The sequence below is a fragment of the Pteropus vampyrus genome, unplaced genomic scaffold (genome assembly GCF_000151845.1).
Source record: "Pteropus vampyrus isolate Shadow unplaced genomic scaffold, Pvam_2.0 Scaffold371, whole genome shotgun sequence".
In the NCBI taxonomy this organism is placed as follows: Eukaryota; Metazoa; Chordata; class Mammalia; order Chiroptera; family Pteropodidae; genus Pteropus; species Pteropus vampyrus.
This window is the reverse complement of record NW_011889152.1, coordinates 215,220-227,564: the sequence shown is the minus strand read 5'-3', so window position 1 is coordinate 227,564 and position 12,345 is coordinate 215,220. Positions and strand designations below refer to the sequence as shown.

General features: G+C 59.6%; 1 protein-coding gene across 1 annotated transcript in view; it reads left to right on the top strand.

Annotated features, from left to right (window-relative positions):
* Window positions 1-12,345, top strand: part of CARD14 (caspase recruitment domain family member 14) — a 29,325-nt gene that overhangs the window by 3,543 nt on the left and 13,437 nt on the right. The window contains 6 exon segments of the mRNA XM_023523015.1: window positions 5,918-6,149; window positions 7,311-7,448; window positions 8,359-8,684; window positions 10,717-10,884; window positions 11,673-11,792; window positions 12,281-12,345. The exon segment at window positions 12,281-12,345 is cut by the window's right edge and continues 20 nt beyond it. Coding sequence (XP_023378783.1) covers window positions 5,918-6,149; window positions 7,311-7,448; window positions 8,359-8,684; window positions 10,717-10,884; window positions 11,673-11,792; window positions 12,281-12,345 — 1,049 coding nt within the window.

The following is a 12,345-nucleotide window of genomic DNA, read 5'->3' as shown; positions in this document are numbered from 1 at the left end:
CAGGACGTCCCATGTCAGATGCCCAAGGCCCTTACCATCCTAGGCTCTGCCGGGAACCGCTGCAGGGCGGGAAGACGACTCTTACAGGGTTTAGGGCGCCCTTCGGGGTCTCCGGGCACATGTTCCTTCCTGTTAGGACTCACCTCTGTTTAAACTGGGGCTGAGTTGCAAAGAAATGCCCGCATTTTTTTTGCGTTTGGGGTCCATCGCGAGCTGCATCGCTGTACAAAGAACGGACAGGAGCGGCTGCTACCTGGCTCCGCCCACTTGTACCCAAACCCCAGTAGTTTTGGGGCTTTGGGGCTCCCAGGATCTGGGGACAGTTGGTTGGGGCTTAGAGTGCCCCGGAGAGACCTGCGTCCCGAGCCGGCCCTGACTTCCTGAGTTCACTTCGTTTGGAGGGGGTCTGAAAAAGCCAAGTGCCGCAGACTTTCCGTGGGGGCAAGTTGGACGGGAGGACCCTCCCAGAGCGGGCTGTCACCCCTGGACCCAGCCCCGGGAAGGCACCCGAAGCCCCCGCAGCCCTGCATGACTCACTTTCCAGCTGGTCCTGGTCACAGGGCGTCCTTGGACAGCCAGGTAGCCTGGAGTTTCTGCTGCAGGCTGGCCACGTGGCCTCTTGGCCACCATGCCAGGGTGTCATTTGCTGGAAACAAAAATCAATATTTTGTGAGCCCAAATTATGTGGTCATCGGCTCCTTGAACTCAGCCTGGTCCAGGGCCACTGACCCCAGTCAAGGGAAGTCCTTTGGGGTCATGGTTCAGGGTCAGCATGTTTCCTACCTGCTTTGAACCTCTGGGCTCAGGCTCGATGCATATTAAAGTGGGTGTTTTGTGAGAAACTCGGGGAGCGTAAGGGTTTTATAGAAGTGCTCCGTTTCGCTTCGCGAGGTGGAATGTGAGAGATCCCATCCCGGGAGTGAGGAGCAGTTACTCCCACAGACGAGACGCAGGACGGGGCCAGCCAGGTCCTCCTCCCCCTTCCCCTGGCTGTTCCAGAAAGCTCCCCACCCCGGCAGCACCTGTCCTGCCCCGCAGACTGCACGGCTGGCTCCCCCTCAGGGGACTGAGAGAAAGATGAGGCAGGCCGCCTCTGCCGGTGTCCCGCCGCAGCGTGAGGGGCTGGGCCTCTGGGCACCTGTGCCTCCTTCTCCATGACGGTTCCCCAAACACAGGCAGGTTTCCAAGTTCAGGAAACCTGGCATCAAACACAGGCATCATCTGTGAGGGCAAGCGGGCACCGTGATTAATCACGCCAGGACAGGAAGTGTCCCAGGCAGTCTGGGCGGGGCCCATTTCCTTCTCCGTTTGATCAATCGAATTACTGTCTTGTTTTCTGAGATAGTGATTTTGTGGTTTTATCGATCCCATGTGTGCTTATTCTACAAAGTGTAATGGTCGATACCAGAAGTAGAAGGCAACAGATTTCCTAAAATTCTACCAACTCAGGGAACAAGTATTAGCATTAGTGAAGTGTGTTCACCCTCGCGCTCTGTTTTTACGCATATCTCTGTCTCTATCTCTAATCTTATATCTCTCTGTATCTCTGTGTCTGTCTATCCCGTCAATTCTCGGTCACACACTCTGAATGACGGACAGATGGACAGATTGGACAGGTGGATGGATAAGTATACAGACTGGGGGACTGCCAGAGAGAGAGGTACACATACGTTATTTTACAAAAACAAGATCACATTTTCCATGATTTGAAAGTAAAATTTTAATTTCACTTAAAATTGTTTTAAAATAATCACGGAACTGCTGAATGCAACCGAAGTGTTTCTCAGCTATTGTGAGAACTATTGCTTCCTTTAAAATCCTCACTAAGGTTAAGATAAAAGATTATGAAACCCACAGCAAGTTGAGCGATGCCTAAAACCCGCCAGCCTCATCTGGTGGCACCCGCCCCTGGCAGGAGGTGCGGGCGGGCGACTCCCTCCTCCCCGCCCAGCTCTCGGGCTCAGCTCCCTGGCCCTTGCATTGTCCCGGTAGAGGATCTTCCCGTTTGGTTGTCTGGACCCCAGTTCCCATGGGAGTTCAGTCCTGGGTCTATAGTTAAACAGGCCCCACGCTCACATGTGGCCAGCAGTGCTCGGTGGGGTCCGGGCTTTCTTCCTCGACCCCCCAGGCCAGGGTCGCCACCCCCCACCCCGGCTGAGTGGAGAACTTTCCCTTGTGGACGTCGTGGGGAGGTCCGGGGTGCTGTCTTTGACCCTCCAGGCTCCCCCAGAGTCACTTGCTCTTCTGACAGGCAGGTGGTGGGGAGAACCCTCGCCGGCTGTGTGCTTTGCCGGGCCCTGCACCTCCCCGTCTGTTTTGGGGGCTCATCTGCCATTCTTCAAAGTTTTGGCAGAAAGTTGTTACCTTTGCACCTTTCCTCATTTGTGGCTGCTGCTTTAAAAAAAAATGGGGCTCGCAAGGCACTGGGGGTGGGAGGCTGCGTGCATTCAGTCAGCACACTCGTCATTTGCATGGAGTTTTACATGCTGCACTTGACCCAGAACCTTGGCGCCAGACACAGTGGGAGGCGGCCGCACTCACAGGGTTGTCATCTAGGTCGTCATGGAAGGTGTGTCGGGGAACCCGTTGCCGGATGTGCTGCACACTGGAGAGGCATTCCTGGGGTCACAGGGGCAGCTGAGGGAGTGGGGTTGCCGGAATGAGGAAGCATCGTGCAGGGGAGGGCGGGGCCTGCAGGCGACAGGCCCTTGGCCGGGGCCCCGGAAAGTCAGGCTGCCTACAGGCCCAGCACAGGCTAAAAAGAAGGAGAAAGAACAGAAGGGCTGGTGTCCCACGTGTCGGGGCGGGGGTGCTGGCCTTAGGGAGGCAGGGGCAGCCCAGGACACCAGGATCCCTCTTCACCACCCTCCCCCTGCATCCTGGCAGGGGCGGGGCCGGGAGGGGGGAGTGGGCATGGCACCTGCAGCTCTGGGATCTTTTTGTTCTTTGAAAACAACTCTATTGGGATATAATTCACATGTTGCATCATTCACCCATCTAAGGTGCACAGTTCGTGGCTTTTAGGGCATTCGCAGAGCTGTGCGTCCGTCCACACGGTCAATTTTAGAACATTGTCATCACCAGAAAAGAAACCACCCTGTACCCCTTAGCTCTCAGCCTCCAGCACCACCCCCTCCACCCAGAGGCCGGAAGTCCAAAATCGAGGTGTCAGCAGGGCGTCACCTCGAGGTGTCACTCCACGTCTCGAGGAGGGCCCGCCGAGGCCCTCCTTGGAGCGTCCCGTTGTTGGTGTGCGTTGGCTTATACGCGAATCGCTCCGGCCTCTGCCTTGGTTGTCGCATGGCATTCTCTGTGTGTGTGTGTGTCTTGGGGTCCTGTCTCTTGTTAGAAGGACACCTGTCATACAGGACTGAAGGCTCACCCCGATGGCCTTACCTGGACTTGGTTACATCTGCAACGGTCCTGTCTGTAAATAAGGTCACACTCATGGCCATGGGTGGGTTAGGACTTCAGAGTATCTTTTAGGGGACACCATTCGGTCCATAAAACCCTGGTGCACAGCATCTTTCAACTGTCCCCTGAGGAAACCAGGCATGAACTGCCAAGGGACAGTGAGACAGATGGGCTCACGATCCCTGGTTCCCTCTCCCACATCTGCCCACTCCCCTGCCCCCTCCCCGTCAGTGGGGTCTGGCCTTGTGGTGCCCAGGGGCCCTCGACACCCTGGTAACTATTGCACCTGCCAACTGGCCTTGTCCTTCTAGGGTTCAAAGCCCATTCTCCTTCTAGAAACCTGCTCCTGGTGCTAAGGAAGCTCCGTGTTGACTGAGCAAACCTCAGGGGTCAAAGACCTGCCCTGTTTCCTGGATCAGAGTTTGCCTTTGCTTTTTCCTCTTGCATTAGTCTTGGCCGCCTGAAACTCTGAGTTTGGGAGCAAGTCACATGGCTTGAAGTGGCCGTCAGACCACCAGGGCACTGGTTTGGCAAGCTCTGCCTGCCCAGCCCTGCCCTGTTCTGCTCAGCAGCCTGCAGAGAACGGAGCTCGGAGCTCGGCCGCCAGGCCCCATCCCGCCGCGGGGAGTTCCCCGCAGACCGAGGCGAGGGGAGCGTCTCTCGGTGAGTGCGTGCTGCGGGCTGGCCCGGGGGTGGGTCACAGGGGCTGTTCATGGGGAAAGGACCCTTCAGCGACCATTTCCCATTTCTCTTAGTTTACAAACGTTGATTTGCACCAGTTTTTAAGCATGGTTAGTGTACACACCTCTTCAAGAGGCATTCAACTCCAGCCAGTGTAGGTCGTCATCCCAAATGAAAAGAACCAAATCACAGGAATGTTTGGGTCCAAGAGAAACGCTCCCACCTGTGCCCCACCTGTGTCCCGACCTGTGCCTGAGGAGACGTACAGGACACGAAGAGGGCGATGAGGGGAAGCTCAGACGGCCACAGGAGCCTCAGTGAATCGGCTCTGCTTTATTCACATAATCGAATCTAGCATGCAGCTGAAAGGTCGATGTAGCCACATGCATCCCTGTGCTCACCCCAGACCACGTGTATCCCTGTGTGCGAGGGCGAGTCAGTTAGCAGTGAAGACACTGTGTCTGTGAAGTTACCATTTGCGCGCATGCCGTGCCCTTTGGAGCCATGGTGCCTGGGCAGAGGGAAGGTAGAGAGGCCGAGGGCAGCACAGGCATGAGCTGCCGCTCAGTATGCGTTTCCTCAAAAAGGAGTCTGAAGTCCAGACGGTTAAGACAAGTCAAATCTGGCGGTGGGCGCGTGGATATTTGTTATATGATTTGTAGGACCTTTTTTTTAATATGCTTGAAACAGATCACCGTTTTAAAAACATTTTAGAATTATTTAGATGATTGACCTTGTGCCAGGGCCAGGAGGGAAGGCAGATGACTGTGACAGGAACACAGCTGCGGAGGTGGCTGTTACAAAGCCGGGACGGGACGCGCTCCGTGGGCGGGAGGCGGGACAGACGCCCTCTGATCTCCTCCCAGTGGAGGGGCTTGGATGCGGGACTAGTGCGCATGCCCCTGGGGAGATGACATTCCCGGGCTTTGCTGCGGAGCTGATTCAGGCGCTTCATCCACACAGACCGGGAGCCTGGGCACCGGCCCCGGGTCTGCCCTGGCCCGCTGCAGCTCGGCCTTCCGAGACCTGGCCACTCCAAACCCGCACAGCCACCAGCCGAGGGGGCGTGGCCTCTACCACCTGCCCTACAGGGTGGTTCACTTGTGTTTTCTATCAGTCTGCATGACTCGCTCTAACACAGTGTCGTTCCCCTGACGTCCCCAGCGTCTCAGTACAAGTGTCCCGGGGCTGTGAGAATGACAAGTGTCCGCCACAGCAAGTACGAGCAGTGTGCTTCCTGTGTGAGCGCCCTTTCCCAGCCCGCCTCCCGCTGACCGCCCCGCCGCCTCCAGCATGGGCCGTGGGCGCTGGATGTTTATTCTGGGGCGGTGGTTCTTGGGCCCCCTTTCCCCGTCACCCCTTAGAGGCCGTTTTAGACATCTTTCCCTAATCACCCTCCTAAGGAACAGTACTAGCTCAGGCACACCGTAGATCTGTTTGCGCACACCTGTGCTTTAAGCACAGAAAAGAGGATTTTTGCTCAAGATCCGGTTTCGGCTCCGGTGGGGACTCCTGCGCCCCTGTTGAGACTGCATAGTCTGGACCGAGCTCCTAGGTCAGTGCCCCAGGCCAGGGCAGTGTCCTGTGTTTAAAGGCAAATCCTGTCTCCTGACACCCAGAGAACTGAGTCCCCGGTCTGCCCTGGAGGATTGCCTTGATGTCCCTTCCCACTGGTCACGGGACACGGGCCAGGGCCGAGCTCATCATGCTTTCCAGATTCCCCTCCCGGCCAGCGGCGTGGCGGAGGGGGCTCCAGTGGGAAGGGCTCCTGCGCCCGGAAGCTGGGGCTGACCCCCCACTCTATGCCCGTCTTTCCGCCCAGGCTTCTCAGGCGCCCGCAGCCATGGCGGAGCTGCGCCGCACGGACTCCACGCTGACCAGCCTGGACGAGGACGCGCTGTGGGAGATGATGGAGAGCCACCGTCACAGGATCGTGCGCAGCGTCTTCCCCAGCCGCCTCACGCCCTACCTGCGCCAGGCGAGGGTGCTGGGCCAGCTGGACGAGGAGGAGGTGCTGCACAGCCCACAGCTCACCAACACCGCCATGCGAGTCGGTGAGGCCTGGCCCCGCCCCGGCCCCCCACCCCCAGGCCCTGTCTGCCCAGCCAGCTTGACCGAGCCCAAGTTCCAAGCCCGAGCTCCATTGGGGACGCTGTCTCTCTCCCAGGGTCGCAGTAACATGACCACAGAGTGGGTGGCCTCAAACAGCAGAAATGGATTCGCTCACAGTTTGGAGGCCAATATCTGAAGTCCAGGGATGGGCGGGACCACGCTCCCTCCGAGGATCTAGGGGAGGGTCCTTCCTGCCTCCTCCAGCCCCTGGCCCCAGGCGTCCCTCTGCGCGTGGCTGCGCCGCTCTGGCCTCTGCCCCGTTTTCCACGGCCTTCTCTGTGCACCGCTCCTTTTCTGTCATAAGGACACGTCGTCGGATTTCACGCCCACCCAGACCACCCTGAGACTGAGCTCATCTCGAGACTCACAGCTTAGTCATGTCTGTGAAGACCCTTTTGCCCATAGGCCCTCTTTCGTAGGCTCCAGCAGACATATCTTGGGGCTGCAGCGCAGCCTGTGCCGGACGTCTTTGGAGCGGCCCCGCGTTCCACAGGCTGCGTCGATCCATTCGAAAGCGGCTAAGCCGGTCGTTTGGCCGTGCCAGGTCGTTAGTTGTTGAGTGAGTTTCTGTTTCTCAGATGCTCATCTCAGAGCCCGGGCCATCGGCAGCGGGCAACAGGCGGTAGCCACTGACACGATGCTGTGTGAGCCTGTTGCCCAGCGTCAGATGCAGGAGCAGTGAGCCCAAGCTGAGGGTGCTGGTCTGGGTGGGCCTGGGCCCTGGGGTGTTACTGTTTGCGTCTTTCCTCCACGAGCTTCGCGTGCGCGCACACGCGCGCACACACACACACCCCACACACACACACCACACACACCACACACACGTCTGCACTTGGCCACCAGCACGCCTGGCAGGTCTCGAGACCAGGGATTGTCTTCGTCAGTGTTTTGCTTTATCTCGGCCGCAGTACTTGCTCAGGAGACATCAGCCTCGCCCTCTTCGGGACTGTGCTGCCCTGTGACTAAAGGAACCTGTAAGAGCCGCGGAGCTCGCCCCAGCCCTGCGGTCCTGACCCCCAGATGCTCCGGGTTCTCCCCTCCCCCCAGCCCCTCGTGGCGAAACCCGCCCAGCACCCCGTTAGCTAAGACTTCTCGCTTCCAAGGGCACTTGCTGGACTTGCTGAGGACGCGAGGGAAGAACGGGGCCGTCGCCTTCCTGGAGAGCTTGAAGTTCCACAATCCCGACATCTACACCCTGGTCACTGGGCTGCAGCCCGACGTGGACTTCGGCACCTTCAGCGGTGAGTGCTCGCCGTCCAGTGGGGCTGGCCGGGGGCTCCTCGGAGCCTCTGGTTCCTAGTGGCCTCGGGGGCTCCCCTTGGCGGCGTGCTGTGCTGGAGGCGTCCTGTGCCCGGCACTCTGGGAGTGAGGAGACCCCCCACTAACTGCGGGGGTGGGGCTCAGGCTCCAACAGGAAGTTCTGGCCCTGCTCGCCCAGCACCTGGAGGAGCCCCTCACTCTGTGGAATCAGCATTTGAGAGGCGCAGGCAAAGGGGGAGTCCCCTTTCTCTAGAAAAGCTCCTCGATGCCTGCTGGGGGCCTGTGCTTGGTGCAGTGGGCAGCCCAGACCTGGGCCCACCGAGGACAGAGGCGCCCGCCAGCGGGGAGGGGGCGGAGCCTGCCGCCCCCTGTGCATGTGCTCAGCTGGCTAAGCGAAGGTTCACCCTGGCGGAGGGGGTGAACGTTTTCACTGGGTGATTGTAGGCCTCCCTGAGACATTGGGGGGCTCCAGAGGAGCAGGACAGACATCCCTGTAAACCAGCTGAGAAAACCTTTCTTCCTGCTGGCCACGGTGCATGCTTGTGTCAGAGTCTGTACTATGCGGCTCTGTGCTCCCAGCTACGGTTTTTAGGATGACGTTAAATCGTGTTAGTACTGAGCACATCTGGGCTGGTGCAAGGGGTTGGGTCTGAACAGTGGGGTCCCACGGGAAGGCCGAGAGTGGGTGACCTTGCATGGAAACCTCAAGTCATGTAGTTTGTTTACCAAAATCTTTGAGTCCAGCTCAGCCCGGAAGCTTTAAGGAGACCCACCCATGGGCAGCGGTGGGGGCCGGGGGGTTCTCTTGAGAGTCTGGGTGCAGGGAGCAGAGGCGTGGAGGGCCGGGAGTGAGGGCGCGTGGTGACGTCTGCCCCTGCGCCTCCCCCGCAGGGCTCATGGAGACGTCCAAGCTGACGCAGTGCCTGGCCGGGGCCATCGGCAGCCTGCAGGAGGAGCTGCGCCAGGAGCAGGGGCAGAAGGAGGCGCTCCTGCAGCAGTGCCGGCGGCTGCAGGAGCGCCTGGGCCAGGCCGAGGCCCGCGCCGAGGGCCTGCGCCAGCTGGAGGCCGACCACGGCCGCATGAAGCGCGAGGTCAGCGCCCACTTCCACGAGGTGCTGAAGCTGAAGGACGAGATGCTCAGCCTGTCCCTGCGCTACAGCAGCGCGCTGCAGGAGAAGGAGCTGGCGGCCACGCGCTGCCACGGCCTGCAGGAGGAGGTGCGTGTCCCCGCGCCTGGCGGGCGCCCTCCTGCCCCTTCTGCCGTGAGCCTGCCCCGGCCCGTGGGTGCCCGTGGGCGGGCGGGCGGGCTGGTCTGGAAAGTGCCGCCGTGGGGAGGCCCCCCTGTCTGCGTCCGAGGGCGGGTCTGGCTATTCTGGGCTCCGCGGCGGTGGACCCACCGAGTCCCACTGCCCCACAGCTGTCGGCACCGCGGGGACAGGAGACCCCGCCCTTGTCATCCTTGGCTGGTCCCGGACTCGGGCGCCAGGCAGGGGTGCTGCTGGCGAGGCCCCTCGAACCCCAGCAACGTCTATTACTCATTTCTCTGTGGGGTGTTGTTATCTTCTGATGTTGTAGTTTAAATATCGAGGATGTTCATGCCTTGTCACATTGACATTGGCTGTTTGCCTTTAACTATGGCCTTATTTCTTTTGTTCTTTTAATTTTAATTTTATTTAGAAATAATTTCAAATTTATTTTTGAAAACGTACAAATACAAGTAGTACAGAGGCTACCCGTATACCCTTACTTTATCGTTCAGGCTCTTTGTGTCTCTCTCCCAACAACGCATACATATACCCACGTGTGCACACACATGCATGCACACACATGTACGCACACTTTCCCTGAACTACATGAGTTACATAGATCATGGCCCTTTCACCGTAAGCATTTGAATGTGCGGGTCCTAAAACAGGGTGTTGTCTTACATAGCCGTGGTGCAGCCACAGCTTCGTGAGTCTCGTCGGTTAAGTCCTCTGATCTAAGCTGCACATGTTCTCATATCGTTTGACCTGAATAACGTCCTTTATCGCATTTTCGCCTCGGCGCCCTGACCATTAGAGGAAGCCTTTCCATCCCCACTCACGCGTCCATCACTGGCACAGACGCAGGGGGCCTCTTCCACGGGAGACCCTGGCTCCCGGCGAGAACGCACTTGCTCACCCGCTCACCACTTGCTCACCTGCTCACCCGCTCACTCCTACAGTGCACCTGAAGCAAAATCACTTCGCCCATATAGAAAACAGAACTCCGGGAGGCCAGGGTCCGTGATTCCCCACCACGCCCCGCCCCGACCAAGGCTGCGGCTCGCAGTTAAATACCGTGGGCCACCCCCATCTCTCGGTCCCTTCCCCACTTCACGGCCATGGCGTTTGTTCGAAACATAATGAGGTTCATTTGTTTGGGGGCACTTTCGGTTCTAAGTCCCTCTTCCAGAGCTCAGGGGTTCGGTTTTACTCTGAACGTGCGGAATATGACAGGCCTAGCCCGTTGGCTCACAGCAGGAGCTTGGTGATGGCCTGTGGAAGTTCGCTAACTGGGTGTCGGCAGGGAAGGGGCCAGGAGGGAGCTCCTCCCTTCTCCGCTTGACCCCAGCCCCAGGGTCAGTGCTGGACGTGGGCCTGACTCCCAGACGTCCCGGGTTTGCCTTCTGGGGAAAGACCACACGGAACGGACGGGGCCAGACCCAGCTCCAGGTCCAAGTTCCTCCTGGGACGGAGGCCGGCAGAAGGCTGGGCGGGGGTGGCACCTGCTGCACACAGATCGCAAGCGTGTCAGTAGACCGCGTCTGGCATCCCTGGAGCCAGCATCTCCGCCCCACCCGACTGCGCCTTTCTTCCCACGTACTGGTTTTCAAGAATCCAGGTTCCCTGTGTCTGCCATAGCTGGCAGACTGTGGAAGGCAGACACTGGGCGAGGGGGCTGTCCTGGAGGAGTCACCCTCACTGGCCTCTCGTCTCTGGCTGCCGGTGACTCTGTTTCAGGACAGGACCCGAGAGCTGGGTGTCAGGGCTCCTTGCCCTGTTCAGGGGACCCAGCCCAGCCGTTAGCTGCTACGCGTCATCCATAAAGCACAGCTAAAGTGCCTTTCTCCCGCTTGGGGCGGACTCTTTGGCGGCTTCTGTGGGCAGGGGCGCAGGAAGGCTCTGAGTGTGGCCGGCCCCCTCACTGAGGAGAGTGGGGACCTCCGGCTCCGGTCTGGTAAAGGTGGTGCCCCCACAGCCCTCCCCCATCCTCTCCTCCTGGCAGCTGTATCTGATGAAGCAAGAGCTGCAGCGAGAGAGGCTGTCTGCTTCCTGCGAGCGGGAATTTCGAGAGCGGTCCCTGAAGATGGCCAGTGGCCTGGAGCCGGGAGCCGAGGAGCTGAGCCGCCTCAAGGAGGAGAATGAGAAACTCCGGTCACTGACTTTCAGCATGGTAGGTCCTGGAGTCCCCAGCGGGGTCACCTTCCTTCCCTGTGGCTCCCCCAGGCTGCGGGACTTCCGACAGGCGTCCCATTGAGGTGTGACAAAGAGCCAGGTGACGTGAAACCTAGCGACTCAGCCCAATGCCTTTCTCTCCCTCCTTCCTGCGCCTCCCCAGCCCCCAAACGCTGGCAGGGTTCATGGCACTCAGACGCGAGTCACAATGCCCCACCCAGCCCCTCCACTTCGGCCGCCGTCTTGGAGTGGACTGGGCTGATTGTAAGGATGGGGTTCGCTCTAAAGCTGGGGGACAGGGAAGGAAACCTTTGTGCCTGCAAAGTGCCCTGCGTTGGAGAGTGGGGGTCATGGCACGCTGGGAATTGGGGACGCCAGTGCCCTGCGGTGTGCAAGCCCTCGCGTCTCCGCTAGATGGGATTCCTATCTCGTAGTTAAGATCTGTGGGCCGAACATGTCTTTAGGGACACCCACTGGATGCTTGGCACCGTCACACAGCCTGGGCGGAGGGCAGTCACGACCCCCTGCCCGGGGAATGAGCCCAAGGGAGGCCTCGACCTGATAGCTGATGGCCCCCCCTCGGAAAGTCCGTCCACTGCGGCTTCGTTGAAGGGGTGGCTGAAAGGGCTGGGGGAGGTTCTGTCCCGAGAGGCTCAGCACTTTCCGCCTCCCCCACGAGCTGTGCAGAAGCCACCTGTTCTCAGGACGATCCGAGGGAGAACCCCCACCCCGCAGGGCAGGCCTGTGGGGAGATCGGGGCCCTGGGCTGATCTCTCTTTGCCGCAGGCAGAGAAGGACATCCTGGAGCAGAGCCTGGACGAGGCCCTGGACAGCAAGCAGGAGCTGGTGGACCGCATCCACTCGCTGAGGGCGCGGGCCGTGGCCGCCGAGAGGCAGCAAAAGCAGGTGAGCTCCCGGCCGCATCCAGAGCAGGGCCACACCCTGGCGACAGAGATGCTGAGTCCACACCGGGCTTAGGACCAAGTGCACCTAACTCACCCCACGCGCGCTCCGTTACTCCCTCCTCAAAGCTGTACTGAGCACCACCTAGAGGTCCCGTGCAGTGCGTGGGGCCCTGCGTGGGAGCCGGGCTCACGAGCTGCTGCAGGGGCGGGGGGAGGAAATTCCTTATGTACTCGGTGGCACGGGACAAACAAAACAATTACACGTGCATCGGCCACGCGTAGTCATGACCACGTTCAAGGATAACCAGCCGTGCAACTCTGTGGATGCTCCTGAAACCGAGCACTTAAGAAACAGCATGAATTCACCCCTTTTTACCTCTAGAACCACCGTCCTCTCTGTCCCCAGGGCTCCCCCACCGACCACATCCTCGGCCCGGGTCTCAGGGCCGCTGACCTTCCTTCATGCGCTGTTTGTCCCCCTGTGTCCAGTACTGGGAAGAGAAGGAGCAGACGTTGCTCCAGTTCCAGAAAACTAAGGTGGACTGCGAGATCTA